Raw genomic sequence first — 18,679 nt, 5'->3', positions numbered from 1 at the left:
GATTCTTACTAACAATCGGTGTAATATATTTTTTTTACTCAAAATGACTTATTACTTCCGTTAAGTCATCTAACCGATATAATATATGATCTATATTTAAAAAAAATGATTTTTTAATGAAGAGTGGGTGGTCATAAATGTCACATAAGTAACTACTTACATACACATGGATAACCAGTTTTGTGTGCGTCACATAAGTAACCACTTACAGACATACAAATAACCAGTTTTGCGAGGAACTTGTTGCTGGGTAAAAAGTTATGATAGGGTTATTACACCGGTTAAGTCATCTAATCGATGTAATATATCGTTCTTATTAAAAAAAATTGATTTTTTTTTCATGAAGGGTGGGTAACCATAAACGTCACATAAGTAACCACTTACAGACACACAAGTAACCAGTTTTGGTGTTGTGGAAGAACCTGTGACTAGGTAACCAGTCCTCGTGATGAAAGGTCTTACACCAACGTTCTAATAACGTTCACACCGTTTTCAAACCCTACGTTCTCCCATTTTTTCTCTCCCAAAGCCACATCACCATCATGACATTTACAACAATGTCCTTACCACATCATCCATTAATTCCACGTTTGCAGCGTTAAAAGTCCGTAACTTGACAAAGGTGTTAACAAAACGTTTTCCAATAACTTATTCTCCTTTTCTCTTTTTATATTAATCATAAGAGAAATTAATGATACAAATATTTTTTTTCACTTTTTGTAATTAATTTTTGTAATTAATTTGAAAATAAAACAACTTATGCATTGATAGTATATCTTGTGCTAATACTATTATTCAAACACGTATAATCAAATATGATAAGTTTGTTAGTCTTTTCTAATAGTAGCACCTTGAAAATTATAACAGTCATAAAAATTAAGTCGTTGGCAGCATAAAATTGTATTAAATTATCGATATGTTGCCCTTAATTTTTAATTGAAAATATACTATTAAGAGGAAACTAATGTATGCTTTATCAAAAGTTGTAAATTTTAATAATTTTTTAAAATTTATGGGAAATGTTATCCAACGTTACTCTATATTTATTACATACATCGATGTAAGCTATAGTATTTCTTTTATTAATTAATAAAGAATGTATTTTGTTTACAAATACTAGTTAAAAAAGTTAAAGAATATAATTTCGATCATTTGAAATAGATATCGTGTAATTATCGCTTTTAACTAAAAACTTGTATAGATTATTGTATTTTTTTTTATATATAATCTACAAAGTATTTTAAAGCTAGCAACTAATGATTAGTGTATGCTGAGGGAACGTGACTTATACCATCTTAACATTATTTTAACAATGAATTAAAATAATTATTTAAAAGCTAATTACAGAGCTACAATAGAGAGATCTTCTCTAGAATGCCTTTATATGTTTAAATAATGTTAACGATAAATTATATATTAAAAATTGTGAGTTCTGATAAAGATAATTCATAAACTTCAATACTAATTTATAATAAAAAACGAAAAACATTATTTTTATAATTTAACTAATTACATTACAATCTAATTACATAATATTTTATATGGTATAGGTTAAGTAAATGTGCTCCTTTATTGGATATATGAATAATTTTTGGCATGTTTTTTTAAATAACTAATGTAGTTTCTTTTAAGGTGTCGGGTCATATATATAAATGGTTAAAAGTGCATTAAATATTATCGTTGTCTTTAATTAGAATTATTTTCATCAATAAAAAAATTATTAATTTTGAATAATGTGCATTCAAACTAAATAAATTAAAATATATTATTTTTTTCATTTTCATTCACTAATATAAAAAATTAATAGTCTTGAAACAGGTGAATTATGTGCATATAAGTTGTTGTGATGTTTTGTGAATGACATTTAATATTATGAATGGTAATGGAGAGTACAGGAATAGAAATGGTTTCGTGAAGATATGAACTAACATTCAATATTAAAAATTAATGACTTACTTACTACAGGTATAGAATTTTACTAGCTTCCATGCAACACAGTTTTCTGTGAATTTTTTAAATTAAATTATCATTATTTTAATAATTATATTATTAATATGAAGAATCTAATTTGTTGTTTACTAGTATTATTTGGAAAAAACTTGATTAAGAAGAAAGCTAATAAAATATGAGTTTAACGAGTATACACTGTTAATGGTAAAAAAATGCATTTTCACCAATAAAGAATCATTGGTATGATTTTTTAAATATTAAAGTGAAATACAATGTGAGTCTATTTTCTGTTTAATGGATCTTATATAAATCAGTGTAAAAATTAATGGGTTGAATCAATGTTAATTTTATAAGGTAAGTATGGTATATTCAAAGATAATTTACATAAAATTTAAGCTAATTCTTATTATTACTTTTTTATTTTATTATTTTATTTTGTAAATATTTTTAATTTTATATTTTTAAAATAAAAAAAATCAAGTTAATGTAATTTTTTTTTCAAATTGATGTTGATCATATAATATACATTGTGACATGTATTACTTGTTATTTTTCAATTTAAAATGATTAGGTGTGATTTGTTCCACGTCTTGTATCAATTTAAAAAAAAAACATTATATTAACTCAAATTTAATAGAAAAAAGGTCGAAAATGTTCAGAACTCATCTAGCCAACTCGAGCTGTCGGCATTTGGATAAGCTTCTAGTGGTCTCTCTTCAAGAATCTTTTGGAAATGAGGGACTCCTCCAGTGATGATACTCTGGCGCTCAAGTCAGTAAAAACATAAAATTATAATAAGTATAAGATAAAATATGAGTCAAAAGTACTCCCTCTACTGTGTATTAGATGATTTGAGATGATCCTTTATGTAGACCGAATTGTAACTTAGCCCTAGAACCTCTCCAAGTAGCCTAGGATAAGCGTGTAAAAGATAGATCCTCTTGTTGTTGTTCCCTCTTATATATATTGATCATATCCTACGTAACGTAATCTGATTATGTCTTTATTGAGTCATTAAGGATGATTAAATCTAATAAATAAATAAAGACGTACATTTCCTGTTAAGGATAAGATTTCGATTCTTATATTATGCGTCGGGGCTCAGACCCATCACTCTACAATAACACTAAAATAAAATTGAAAAAAAAGTATAAAAATAAACTATTAAACTTAAAATTTATCTATTAAAAAATGTACACTAAGAAAATTTCTATGTTCTTCCTCCATTAAATAATTATGTTTTGTTGCGTATAATCATGTTGAGTGCAATGGCCTTTTGTTGCTCAAAATATGAAATTCATGAAAATAGAGAAAGAAGCGCGTAATCCGTAATGTGCAGCATTAACAAACTTTGTTGTAATGATTAATTTGGGCAGAAAAGGAGGCAGAGAAAGAGAAAGAGAGAAAGCTATCATCTCCTCGTAAAGAACATTATCCACTCTTCATTGATTTCAGGAGAAATTATCAACCTTCACTTTATCAAGGGAACTATCAAAGTTATTTTCATTATTTTGGGTAATTAAATTAAAAAGTACAATATCACACTCACTTTAAAAATCAACACCAACTGATTAATTTTAAATAAGGTTAATTTTTTTTTTTCATGTACTCTCATATATAAAATTATTGGTAGGTTTTAGTTCAAACTTTAAATATAATGTGTATTTATAAAAAATATTAAAATAAATATTTGTGAAATTTTTGTTACCAACAAATTTAATAGAATATTAAGATATTTTACATTAATTCATCATGAATGTTATAATCGATATCATGCAATACCAATTTAATACAAATAAATTTTAGAGACAAAAAATAATTAATTGATATAATGACTAAATTAAAGACCATTTTAAAAATTAAATAAATTTTTGTTTCTAAATTAGTTTATATTATTGTTAAGTGGTTTCTAGATTGATATATAAGTAGCAACCAAGATTTTTGTTACCAAATTGAAAATCTAAATAATTGGTAGTTAAAATCTTAGTAACTAATTAGACACCAATTTAGAAACTATTTAATGATAATAAAAATTAGAAACTATTTTTTTTAGTCTCTAATTTAGTTACTATTGCAACTAATTATTTTGGTCTTTAAAAATTGATTTTAATTTGATGATTTTCTTGTAGTGATGTTAAATTAAAAAATATTAATAAAAAATTATTTTAATAATTTAATAATTTATTTATTATAAGTATTTAAGAGGTATAAAATTTAGAAAAGAGATGTAATGAGTATAGATAAATAAACACATCTGACCTTTCAAATACTAACTAACATTTGTTATTTTAATTATTATTATTTATTGTATAAATCTGTTTTCTAAGCTATCACAGTTTGTACAGGTCAAATTTCAATTATAAATAATTTGGACTTTTTTTTAAGAAAAAAAACAAGTATGGTTTTGTGATAAGTTGGTGAATTGACTTTATTATTGTCTCCTCCAAAGATGAGTGAAATCACACAGACAAATAAAACAACATTTATAGTGTAGTCCTTTCAATTCCACTAGCAGATATATGTTTGCCTTCAACATGTTTGGACCACACCTCTTTTATAAGCAACACTTTTTCACTATTAAATTGTAATTAATCTTGTTTTTTTAATGATAATTTTCTAAAATGTTATAATTTTAATTAATATATGACATTTGATTAGACTATTTAAAAAATTAAAGAATTAGTAAAATTGAATATAACTGATCGATTCCCTAATACAATATTGTGAGTAAAATAATCTTACCTATATCTAAAATATATTTCTAATATAGCTAAGTTTGGGGAGGGATGAGAGACAATTTTTTTATTTACACTGTTTATATCTATGTGAAATGTTAAATTATTTGATACGCAAGTGATTTTACCTTATTTTTTCAATTTTAATAAATTTTGATATGAATAATGATAATAAAATAATAGTAAATCACAATTTAACAGATCAATATATAAAATTTAATTCTTAAATAAAATTATTCTCAGTGTAATATTTACTTAAAAAACGATATCAATAATAACAACCTATTATTTAATTTTATAATCTAACACTACAAGAAAATCATTAAATAAAAATCAATTTTTTTAGAGATCAAAATAATTAGTTGTAATAGTGACTAAATTAGAGACCATTTTAAAAATTAAAAAAATTGGTTTTTAAATTAATTTTTATTATTGTTAAATAGTTTATAAATTGGTATCTACTTAGCTACCAAAGGTTTTAACTACCAATTATTTAAATTATAAATTTGGTAGCAAAAACCTTGGTTGCTAATTAGATACAAATTTAGAAACCATTTAACAATAATATAAACTAATTTAGAAACCAAAAAATTATTTAATCTCTAAAATAGTGTCTAATTACTATAACAACTAATTAGTTTTTTAATCTAAAATTGATTTATGTTTTTTGATTTTCTTATAGTGTAATAATACATAATATATTCAAATTAATAAAATTTGTTAATAAAATGGATTAAAATAATTTGATTATGCATATTATCTAACCTCAATACCATATTTACAAATTACAAAATTTTCTGTTAAAATAGTGGAATAAATAAAAAAATAGATAATTAATTCATCTAAAAAATATCTCATGATTAAAAACTCCTTAAATCAGTCACAATCACAATACTATAAATCATAAATAATAGTAGTCTTTGGTTAAGAACAAAAAATTATTAAAATACAGTAATTATAAAGGAGGGGACTTCATGGTTTACCCACCCTAGAGAGGAGTTGGTTCTATGAGAATTGCATCATAAATGGGTGTGGAGGGTACCCAACATTGTAATCAATTCATGGATCAATCAACCCATTTTAATTGTGAACACAATAAGTATAGTTGTTAGATCAGTGGGTCATATAATTACTGGGTTTTCTGACTTCACCCACATCACCAGTAGAGTGGATTATACATAAATAGCCTATTAATTGTCTTTTTATACATGTTTAAATGAAAAAATGTGATTTCCAAATTATAACCATAATTTATCTTTTGTACTTCATGCTAAATTTTAATTAATGTTAACTTTAATATTATTCTCTTTAATGATTTAGTGTCCCATTATCAAGATATACATTGTTGGTGAGAGTAATTCAAATGAGTTGTTAGACAGTTAGAAAATGTATTAACTGTTTGTTATTACAATATGAAAGACACACACCTTATGTTTGTACAAAATAGTTTTAGCTTATACAACTTTAAATTAATAATATAAAGATTATTTTTTACAATTTTCTTCTTTTGCTTTTTTTTTTTTCATGTGTCTGGTTTCTTTTATAATAAGTTAGTATCAAGAGTTTAAATGAAATGTTATCTTGTAATGTATCAACAAGTGTGTGCTTTAATTATACGTTGGAAAATGTATCTTTCCATGTGTGTTGTATAATCTTGAAGAAAAGAGAAATTATGAGTTTAGATAATGTTATTTCTAGCTATTTACCAATGTTTGATTGTAAAAACTGATATTTAGAATCTCAAGATAACTATTATATTCAATTTTCAAAATGTTGAAGAAGTAGTGAAGGTGAAATTTCAAGAATCAGGAAACAATCTCATTGAAGGATGGAAGACAACTCTTTAATTTCTTATGGTTTCTGTTTAGCTGAAATAAAAACCAGCTTGCTCTTAGTTTAGGATAATTATTGGAGTTTACAAAATCCAATAAGAGAGTAAAAGCAAACTTGGGATGATTTGCTAATAAGAGAGTAAAAGCAAACTTGGAATGATTTGCTAATGTGTATGTGATCATATTCACTTAAAATTAGTTTATTCTCATTTAATTGATATTGTTTTTATTTATATATATGTCTTTTTATTTAATGTAGTATTTGATATTCGATTCATTAGGTATTGAAAAATATATTTTATAATTTATAATCATCTCAAAATATCTAATAGAGCTTGAATCAAAATAACTAAGCTTTAGAAGTGTTATGAGCAAAATATTCTGTTACATTAAAAGCGTGAAAAAATACTATAAACAATAATTTTTCTTAATGGATTAGGACATAGTCAAAATGATTATATGATATATTGTGATAGTCAAAATATCACAATGGCTAGATATGAAACTAGAGAAGATACTAAACTTTAAAAAAAAAATTAAGAGTGTTATTAAAGAATATTTAGAACTTAAAATATTTTCTAATGAATTAAAATATGTACAACTTTTTTTTAATCAGGACTAGGGATATTTCAACCATGTAAAAAGAATCTCAATCTAAAAGATATGAGAGTGAAAAAAAAATTTGTCAACTCATATATTCTACAATTAAGACGTGCATAATCCACAATCAAAACAATTTTGTCCATATAAAGCATAAAATATATAAAACTTATATTTCTTATTAATAATTTTTTTCAAGCTAAGTCTTCAATATATAACTAAATTCAAAATAATTTGTTTTATCTTAAATATATGAACATTTAATGAATGATTTCATTTCGGGCTACAAAATATGTTTTTTTTTTCTATTTCAAAGGAAATAGAAATTATTATTACCACTTACAATTATATTTAAAATAGACTTCAAACATTTCCTCTTTTTTTTCTCTTTGTATGATTTATAAATTTTCTAATTAATAAGTTGACTTAAAAAAAATGTGATTATATCACTAACATAAAACAAAGCTATACATGATTTAAGATAAATGTTTCATCAATTTAAATATCTAAAATAGACTTCAAAGAATTTCATTTTATTTTCTCTTTGTATGATTTATAAATTTCCTAATTAATAAGTAGACTTCAAATATGATTATATCACTAACATAAAACAAAGCTATACATGATTAAAGATAAATATTTCATCAATTTAAAGAGAAATTTCATCAATTATCCCCTTATATGTCTTAAAGAGAAATTTCAATAATTATGTTTGCATAAATAGATATGTTGTGACTAGATTTAAATCCAATCATATAGGTTATGTGTAAAGGTCTAGAAAATAACCTTAGAGTAAAAGTGGTATATTTTAAATGATACCTAAATATTTTATTATTAAAATGAAAATGACATATAAATAGAAAATTCAGTTATTCAGGTTTCATTTTAAAAGAACCACCATCTCTCTAAAAGTTTCCCTTTTCCTTTCTCTCCATTCTCTCTAAGATTCTGATCTCCTCGCTTATCAGTTGTAAGTTCAATTTTGTTCCTCTTTTTCCTTTTCTATCCCTTCTCTCTAAGATTCTGATCTCCTTGCTTATCAGTTTGGCGATCGGAGTCTGCCATTGGACTCCTGACAGTGAATCCTATAAGATTGCCCGATCAGAATCTCTCATAGAGTAAGTTCAATTTTTACCTTTCTCTGAGTCAAAATTTGAACTTGTAGGTCTATCTCAAGCTAAGTGTATGCATGTGCCTCTTTTAGTTTTAGGATTAGTCTTTAGTAGATCAAAGTCTTAGAGATATAGTTAGATTTTTTATCAGGACTCTATGGTGCAGGTTAAGCTACTTTTGAAGATTTTGGTAGGTTTGGAGCTCTTCGTGAGCATATGCTCAAGTAAAGGTAAGGGAAGCTAGTTTAAAATCTTCAATAGAACCCTAGGTTAGAAGATTTGAATGTGAGTGTGACGGGGTCACCAATTCCAGATTTTGTTGCAAGATTTCTTGTTCTGAGTAGATTGTAGTTTGATTGAAATTGAAAGTGTTGTGATTGAGAATTGGTTGTTTGATTTAAATGGTTTTGGAATTAGAAATCATATATATGTATAAATGGACATAATAACTCAATGATTCAATGAGAGTGATTGTATCATGCTGAACAGGAACTGTCAATGTAATGTGTAGATTTATAATTTATGAATTGAATGAGATATTGATTTATAATCTAATAGGTATACTAAGTTATGCAGAATTTTTCTGCATATTTCGCTCAAGCTAAAAATTCTGGGTGCTCTCTGGAGGATTTTAGTCCAAGCTAGCGAATTTTAGCCCAAGCTAAAAATTCTCCGGAGGATTTTAGCTCAAGCTAGCGAATTTTAGCCCAAGTTAAAAATTACGGGTGTTCTCCGGAGGATTTTAGCTCAAGCTAGCGAATTTTAGCTCAAGCTAAAATTCTGGGTGCTCTCTGGTGGATTTTAGCTCAAACTAAAGTAAAATAAAAAAAATAAAATAAAATATTAAACTAATTTTTATTTGCTTTTAAAAGATTGATTTATTTATTTCTATATAGTTTTTCTTATAAAGTATGTAAACTTATATTTCATGTATAGTTAATCGAAAATCTCTTTAATTAGACATTTATATGATTAGTCAATGAATTGTTGTGTATTTTGGAAATTCTAAACATTGGTATGATTTGATTGTTTGATGGTGGATATTATGAGGTTCAAAATATGAATTCTAATCGAGAGACATAGTATTTTCAGGAAAGAAAATACCGTGTTAAGATTGTTTAAGATGTGCATTGATTAGGGATTCGTCTAGAAGGAGATATCCTGACTCTCCTGAGATAATGAAATCATATAGATGAAGTTATTCAGGTGGTGAGAGTCGAAGGAGGTTCATATGAATGGGTAAGTTGTTTGAAAGATAATTAACTTGACCTGTTATATGAATTAACCCTGTCATACTAGGAGAGAGATGACATTGAGTGGATTTCACAGTGATGTAGTATGACAGGTGCAGATCTCTGAGTCTAAGTCAACGCACGAGTCTTCCGGAAGTAGACAACCCTGTTATTTGTTTGTGTTTGTTTCTTTATCTGTGATGATCGTGTTTTACACGGGAGCAGATGAGATTGCATGTAATAGAGCTCCTCAGTGAACAATTGGAGTATTGGATAAATTTACCTTTGAATGCTTTGTTTCTTTTGTTGTTTTTTTTTACTTTTAATGTATATATTAACTCCCTATGAAGAGGGATATCGTTTTGAGATACAAATATGATAATCTAATATATATTTACATGTTAATTAGATATTGCATGCATAACATATTAACAAATATGAGAAAAAAATAGGGATGTTACTCATGCGGTATGCCAGTTTAAAAAGTTGATTATGGATTTAGGATTTGGGTAAATTTTCAAATTTTATTAATATTTCCAATCAGGGAACAAAAATAGGATTTGTTAAGAAGATATATTGAGAGAGACAATTAAAAAAAAATGTATCTCTCAATCCATCTATTCTCGTTTATTTACGTCAAATACAGTTATTCTCAACTTGGAAATGCTAAATTGCTTGATGCAACAAATTATATTTAAATCTAACTAATATTTGTTAAGGGAGTATTAAATAAAAAGACAAATTACATTATGCTTTAAAATTTTTAAAAGTATTCCGAACTTCTTTTTTCTCCTAAATGAGATTAATAGAAATATTTTATAATTTTTGTAGAATTATTCAAAATTTATACATTTTATGTAACTTATGTAACTACAAAAAATATAAATTTTGTACAACAATATTTTTCACCTCTTTCCATCGTATCAATGGTCCCATTTTTCAATTTTGTTTTTTGTTTTATAAATATTATTGGTATCGTCTCAATTTCTCCTGCTGAAGGAGGTATGATCCAGATTTCTTACACATTGTCTTTCTTTTGTATTCATGAAACATGGGTTTCTCAGATGTCAATGGGAAGAGGGAAAAAAAGAAAAAAGGTTGCACAAAGAATTGAGGATGATAAGAATTAGGCTATGGAGGCTTTCAAAACAATAGTAGATGGGATTTCTAGGCCTTCCGACGGGATAAGAAGCCAAGTCCAAATGTTTTCTTTGGGGCCTCACCTGAGTTTATAAAACCAACCAGCTTGGCAACAAGTGCTGCACTTTCCCTTACATGGTTCAAGTCTTTAGTATTCGTCCATAAGCACCATGCCAACTGTACACTTCTGTGCTTAGATTTTAAATCCACATCCCACTTCATGTAAAGTTCGTTCTTTTCCTTCCATGAAAACTTCTTATGCACTTGCTTGCTTAGCATTTTCCTCTCACGATTCAGTGACATCAAACTGGTCAGTGAAAATGAGAAAAAAGAGTGAAAATACTAGACATGACAGAAGGTTTTTTACAGTACTATTGATCTACAGTTTTTCATGAGATGATCAACTACTTCATATTTTCAGTATCTTTTTACTCTAGCACTTACATGAGCATGTCAATAATATCCAATTTTACTATATAGTCCGCAATATGATCTATTTGGTTCGAATTAATTTCTCAACATATATGATCTAACTAGTCCTTTAAACATTCCACTAAGAAGAAGTAAACAATTACAAAATTTCATCTCCAAAAATGTGAAAACTACATAACACAAATGTCTTGCATCAACAAAAATAAGACACATGCAGTGGACTGCCCTGTCACAATGAGAATCAATCAACGTGATTGGTCATATTTGCAAATGTAGATAGATGCGAATGACATGTTTAAAGTCTATTCATGAAACAAAAAGATTTTACCTTGAATTAGGTGTGACATCCGAGCCATGTCCTGTACTGTTTGTTGCGCTAAAAAACGTGTCCCTTAGGAAAGACAAACGTCTGAGCTCTACATCGAAGTACACAGAATCCGAAAGTTCGCCTTTGATGAGAAGAAAAAAATAGGATCTATGTACCAACGGTATATTACATGCATCCCAAAGTTGAATTGTATCTCTTAGCTGCCTCTCAAAATTACAAGGCTCCGGAGTTCCAATTAAACTGACACCTTTGACTCTGTTCACACGTTTATTGATTCCAGATGCCCTTGCACGTACCTGATAAATAAGTAAAATTATGAATGAGTACTGTTGCAAAATGGATAGACAGCATTAGAGTAAGTGTTAGTAGGTGGGAGTCTGTTGCTTACCATAATATCATCCATGTCCTCGTCCAATGGCTTTTGCTTAGCCCTTTCGTTCATTCCTACAACAAAATTGAGAACGCTGGCAGTATCCTCCGCATCAGAATCCCAAAGGGATTCTACGTCTTCAACTGAAGCATTCCTCTCGTGAATTGAAGATTTTTTTCCGGAAGACTTTCTTTCTGTGGTTTGTAACTTTGATTCGGGTAGGTTGTCCTCATAGCAAACCGAACTAGCAGAGTTTTTCCTTTCGACCTCAGTGGGTAATGTGTAGGATACCTTTTGCGGCTCCTTCAGTTGAGGTGTGGCAGGTTCCTGCTCCAAATTGTTTATGTCTGGATGTTTTGAAGATTCCTGATCCACCTTATCTATTTGAGAAGATCCATTGGATTTCTTTAAGAGGTACACAATAAGGTCGTTGGTATTATCTACGGCAACAGGATTTAACTCACTATGGTCATTCCCTGAGGATGATTTAACATTTATTTTGTGGTCTGTTTCCACTTCTTTTATTTCAATACATGGAACTTCCTTGCAGTCATCTTCAGGTTCAACTCTGCTAGCCATCTCCTCCCAACCATGACATGGATCAGGCCCAGCAAACGTGGGAGAATTGCCATCCAGAAGAAAGTCGTCGTCAGAATTCCCATTGTGCTGTAAACTGGATGTTGTTATTTTAAGATTCTCAGATGCGCTGTCTGTCCTGCGAAGGAGCTTATTAGCAACACCTGACAATTCTGAGGCTGAATATTTGTCATCTCTCAAAAGCTGATCTTTCCCAGCAGACTGGTGTCTATTTTCAGCACAAGATTGAAAGAGATCACGTTCCCGAGTCAATTCCTTGATCACTTTGTCCATCTGCATGCTTTCGAATTATATGCGAAAAAAAAGGATAAACTGAATAAAAATTATCAAAAATAGAATGCTCTACACCAAAATTTTCCTTTCTATATCTTTTTGTAAGTAGATTGTTAAATTTCTTTTGCCAAAAGAAATCACTGAAAGATAATTATCCGATTCAACGCTCGAACCACTTTTTATGGGCTATCCTTCATTCATTTACACTGATTACAAACTCAAACCCTTGCAATTATAAAATGGTAGCGATCACACTTCACAAAATCTAGTACTATTAATTTGAAGATTTAAAAAAATATTTTAAATTAAAAAAAAAACTAAAAATATATTTAACATAATATAAGCGACCCGCAACCAAACTAACAGATTAAAACAATAAGAACTCAACTTATTGAATCTGCTCTCACCTTTTGAATCTGGAGTTCTCTCTCCCTGAGTAAGATGGTATTTGGGGTGGAGTTCCTTAATTCAATCTCCAATCTAGCCAGTTCCTTTTGCAGTTGTTTTACCAAAACCTTGTCTGACATCACTTGATTGACCCGAGCATTAGTAGTCACCTGTTTTGCGCAACCAGCAAAAAGCAGAGTATTTCTTGATTGCTCACTCTGGCTCCTTGCAGGACTAATGGTGCAAATGATCGCTGTTCTGGCATTGCCACCTAACGAGTTCTGTAGAATGCGAGTAAGCTTAGAGTCTCTGTAGGGTACGTGTTCATTTCTTCCCTTGCTGCATACAATAATTATCGTTTAGCATTTAGGGTTTTATACTAAACATTGTAATTGATGAAGTAACAAGGTGAAGGAAAAAATAGAAGGAACTGTAAAATAAGAGAATTTTCATTGATGAGAACGTTGGCCAGGAATATCCAAGTCAAAAGATGAATCAAAACAAATATTTTGAGAAGCAGATGCAGGAAAACACACACGTGCTCCAGCGCTAATCAAAGAAGTCTTGTTTCTCTAAAACGATTAGTAAAAATCCGGCTAATATGGACCATGCTTGGATTAAATTTCCCAAAAGTGTCTCTTTATAATTCCTAGTTCTAGTTTTTTATATTTATGCAAATTTAAATTTAAATAGGATTTGCATGGCTAGCAAACGAACTGGCAACCAGGATCTTCAAATGGAGCATTAGTGTCATCAAACCATTATCGACCACACTTAAACTTTATGGGAGCTTAAGTCAAGTGATGCGTTGATCAAGTTTAGCTTCTCCCAACATATTTTAGTCCTCAACCAATATTTTGATTAAGCTAATATTTTCTTTCATACTTGAAATAAGTTTGTAATGCCCCAACTAATAGATTATATACACAAATTGAATTAAGTTTGTAATGTTCGAAACCAGGTTAGCTTTTGTTTTCAACAAAATATACAAATTTTAAAATTATATACATGTCAATCATAAAATTTTGAAATAAATACCGAGGACGCTTTGTTTTTTGTATAAAAACTATTTTTTTTAGTTCTTCGTGGGTATAAGATACTTTAATTTTTCGTTTATTTGAATAAGCATTTTCCACAACTAATTTGAGCCATTGATGATTCTGTAAAATACTTTGCACACCATTTTCTGGCTCTTCTGATTTACCAAAACTACCACATCCACTCACTAGCAGAACATTCAGCAGTTTCAATGAACTATATCAAGATCCTGTCATTGCATGGCGAACAAACTTAAAGAGAGTAGGAAGCAACTAAATATAAATTTAGAGTAACTATTTTATATTATTATTTTTATCTGTTTTTCTACTATCAGACCGTATCACTAATCATATAAACTCTTTTCGCTTTTTTCTTTGGAAGTGTCTATTAGCACGGTGTCCATGTAGCAAACAGATGGGAGAGTGACCCAAGTACAACAATTGCCCTATGAGATGCCGTACTGGGTTCACGCTTATTCTTCCTGCACCTCCATACGCTCTTGTATCACTCCACAAGTTTTTTATTTCAAAAATGTTTTTTAAATGTAATTTATATTCTGGATTGTATAATTTGAAAGTTTTTTTCTAGATTTGTGAATTAGATTTCGAATTATATAGTCCAGAATTTTTTTTTTCAGATTTGTGATTAGCTTCCGAATTACATAATTCGAAACTCTTTTCTAAATATGAGATTAACTTTAGTTTATATAATCCAAAGTATGTCTAAATTACATAAGAAATAAGCTACTCTCAAATTTAGAAAATTATATAATTTAGAATATTATTTTTTTTAAAATATATTTCGAATTACATACTGAAAGCTATTTCTAGATTCTATATATCATATATATATATATATTAGATTTCTTTCTAATTCTATAAAACTGGATAACACTTTCAAATCCAGAAATATATTCTAAATTATGTATCTGAAATGTTTTTAAATAATGAAAAAACTAAAGACACTCAAACTAATGCAAGAAAAGAGTGAAGATCCTTGAGAGTGCCAAGTGAGATAAAATGGAGGAAGAAAGAAATGAAAAAGGTGCATGAATTTTAAAGGTTAATTTAATGGGTGTCACAATACAGGTGCATGACGAAGTATACCTGGCTTCATGTTTTTTTTATACATTGAAAACTTACATTTTTTACCACTACAATATAACTTTCAATACTATTATTTTAATATTTTATTATATCATTTAATTTTAAACTTATTTTTTATTATATATATTTATTTTTAAATTCATGTATACAATTCTAAAGGATGTGAAAGTATATTTTTCTTTTCTTTTCCCCATAAAGGTGATCCATTAAAACATTCTCCACACCACAGGTCGGACTTAATGGATGGGATCCATATATATAATTATAATCCAATGATCACATTCAAAGATATAAGAATCGGTCTATCATGCCCTCAGTTTAATCTAATGGATCCCTTTGTGCATACTTTGTGGTCATTTTGCGGACTTATCATATCAATCTATATCACCTTTTTCATATAAATCACCTAATTTATTAAAGTAAGTAATCAGGCATATAATTACCCAAATTTTAACTATGTATGCGGGAGTAAATTCTACCTTAGTTTCCGAATTACAGTTCCAAGGCTCAGTAAACTGCGATTTATGTGGCTACCTTCTCTCAATCTTGTGCCTGCTGACAATGTTTGAGAAGCACGTTCACTTCCTGCTAGATCAACAAAATTCTGTAGAAAGAAACCAAATCTTGTTGATTTCATTTACGAGTCCATTAACAAACAGAGACACTCCTACTAATATACGGGATACGACAAAGATCATACCACACTGGCGAATAGAACTCCAGATCTTGCGGCGTCAACATAATCACAAGGATTACTTTCAACCGTCTGCAGGAATCATCATTTTGAGAAAATTTAGGAATAAAATGAGAAGAATTATCTCAATCACTAAGCAATTTAATGATAAAAGAAATACCAATCGAAGAATTTGGTGAGATCTGGAGCTAGCTTCGTTCATCGCTGTTTCTTCCGTTGTCCTTTCAGCTGCAGGAAAACACGCATATATGGCTTGAAGTAGAGCACCCTAAAGCCTATAAAGCTGTAAATCGTAAAACAATATGGTAATTGAGCACCCAATACCTGCACATATCGAAAGGAGTTGGTGTAACTGTGTCCTTTCTCTCAGTGTCTCTTCTGTGAGTTTCTCCACAACAGTCCCTTTCTGTTTGAGGTGCATATATTCTCAACCATTCAAAAGAACTAAACAAGGAACTCTTTAACAGAGCAAGGAAATTGCACCACTAAACTTACCTCTGGATCATCTAGAATTCTCAGTGAAGTGGCACCTGCATTTAGAAGATCTCTAACAGCTTCATTATAGATCTCCATGGCAGAGAACTTGACAACAAATTCTCTTTCTTTATGCTGAAACGCAACAAGAAATGTCAACCTTTCGGAAACTATCGAAGAACATCATTATCCATTTCATTGAAAGATGAGACCAGGATACGAATCGTTCTATACCTTCTCTATGTATTCATATATGTCCCTTACTGCATATTCAGTAATGCCAGTCATTGTGTGCGTCTTTCCACTACTTGTTTGCCCGTATGCGAAAATGCTAGCTGAGATTACGTTTCACCAATGAGAAACCCCTTAAAAGAAAAAAGAAACCACATGCCAACACAGAAATAAACATATTACAGAATCAGGAATAATCAAACAAGAAGAAGATTACTCACAGTTGACTCCCCTAACTACAGAAAGGGCAACGTCCTTAATCCCCTGTTCATACACCTGCTTTGTATTGCACTTTTCCCCAAAAACCCTGTCTGTTTCCAACACACCATAAAATTAAATAATAATATTGTGATATAAATTACAAATACCTGGAAAACTGAGAAATCAAATTGTGAAAAAAAAATCAAAAATCCATAAAATATAACAATTCACATGAACCCTAATGATATTAGTATAGACTACAGACATGCCAAAAGTAGCATCTTCATGTTTCTCACCATAGGTGTAGGTATCCATTGACAGTGGTCGCTGTTCTGCATGGCCGTTGTTCTTGAATTTGATGGTGTTGGCAGAAATGCATTCCCAATCAGACACATCGTGCCTCGCTCTTTCTCTCTCGTTCAAAGGTCTTACTCTGATCGAAACGAAGATTCTCTCTTCCTCGGCATTTGAAAGAGGAAAGTTCCCCTGCTCCTCTTTGGTGTCCTCCATGGACGCCGTGTCTCTGATCTTCACCATCCACGCGAAACGCACTTAGCTATCCGAAACGATGACACTCAGTGAATTATTCGCCGTACGCGCACGATTGCAATGGTCGCAACAAGACGTTCCGTTTTTATGGGCAACATTGTTCCTGTAACGCGCTAAACGCAGCGTCCCAACCCCTACAGATAGAAAGATGGAAATGCGCAAGAATGAAATGTCTGGGAAGCAAATCAATGATTGATTGTATTAATGCGAAAATGTGAATGAGCAAATAAGTATAATTACCGTTCTCTGCATCTCTGTCACCGGCGAGTGACCGGAGAAAGAGAGAACGGAGAGGAGGAAGAGATGCAGCAGAATAGGTTTGGTAATGGGGTGGCAAAACCGTTGTGTTCCTTTCCGCACCCACCGGCCAGACATAAAACAGTTACGTTAACCGTTGTGTTCCTTTCAAGTTCATTCACTATTTTGACCCTCGATCAAAATCTCACTCATCTTCACGCTTTCAATGTCAACCCTCTGTGACACGTGCCACTATTTTTCACCTTTTTTTTTATTTCTCGTTATTATATTAAGGATAATGTATCACGGTTCATATTTTTTATACGATCAATATTATTATTTTAATATTTTTTATTATTATTTAATTTTAAATTTATCTTTTATTATATATATTTATTTTTAAACTTATCAAACTTATACAATTTCATAGATCGTGAAACTCAAAAGTCAAAGTATATATGATTTTAATTATTACGTCATATCTTCTTCTGAAAAATTAAATATTTGTTTATTTTATTCCTTTCAGATTCTACTAATGCGTCTGCTTTAGCAAGTGAGATGTGGAAAGTGATTTGGATTGCAGTGGTAAGTGAGTTGTGGAAGCATGTAATTTTTATTGAGAGAGTTGTCGATGGTTTAGAAGTGGTTGCCTTGGTTCAAGTGAAGACTTGATCTTGGATTACGTCCAAGTCTCTCTCTAGTTTATTCTCCTTTTCTGAGTGGTGTCTCGAACCTTTGGTCTGTATGACGATGGTTCCCTGAATTATTTTTTAGCTCAGAGTGTATGGGTTGAGTTAGGATTGTTTAGTAATTCTAGGTGTCTGGCGGTGTGAGTGTTGAGATGGAGTGTCTTAGGCATTTTATGTTTGTATAAGGGTTGAATCACCCCTGAAATGATTCACATTTATTTATTTTATTGCCGATAAAAAAAACTATTTCTTAATTTTAATTTTATTTAATTTTTAATTCTTTATAAATTATATTAGATGAATATAATTTACTTTTTAAGATAAATTGAAAATTTAAGACTTCCAAATTCCATCAACCTTATTTTATATCATTTTTTTACAAAATTGTCAAGCTACACCCATAAAGACAGCAACCTAATTTTAATTTTATCTTTATTTAATATAACTAATACTTATAAATCAATAATTTTGT

At 29.5% G+C, this 18,679-nt stretch overlaps 1 protein-coding gene across 1 annotated transcript; it reads right to left on the bottom strand.

Annotated features, from left to right (window-relative positions):
- Positions 1-10,188: 10,188 nt before the first annotated feature.
- On the bottom strand, positions 10,189-17,394 carry LOC137820960 (kinesin-like protein KIN-7F). Its single transcript, XM_068625317.2, has 12 exons — positions 17,029-17,394; positions 16,753-16,842; positions 16,535-16,635; positions 16,322-16,435; positions 16,151-16,232; positions 15,987-16,054; positions 15,833-15,898; positions 15,612-15,736; positions 13,009-13,327; positions 11,750-12,601; positions 11,362-11,657; positions 10,189-10,908 (listed from the first exon to the last, which is right to left on the bottom strand). Exons 1-12 carry the CDS (start codon positions 17,267-17,269, stop codon positions 10,629-10,631), a joined length of 2,634 nt encoding a protein of 877 aa, XP_068481418.1. The 5' UTR covers positions 17,270-17,394; the 3' UTR covers positions 10,189-10,628.
- Positions 17,395-18,679: the final 1,285 nt, after the last annotated feature.

The sequence above is a fragment of the Phaseolus vulgaris genome, chromosome 9 (genome assembly GCF_051622355.1).
Source record: "Phaseolus vulgaris cultivar YP4 chromosome 9, ASM5162235v1, whole genome shotgun sequence".
In the NCBI taxonomy this organism is placed as follows: domain Eukaryota; kingdom Viridiplantae; phylum Streptophyta; class Magnoliopsida; order Fabales; family Fabaceae; genus Phaseolus; species Phaseolus vulgaris.
The sequence above is the reverse complement of the archived record's forward strand: the minus strand, read 5'-3'. Positions and strand labels throughout refer to the sequence as shown.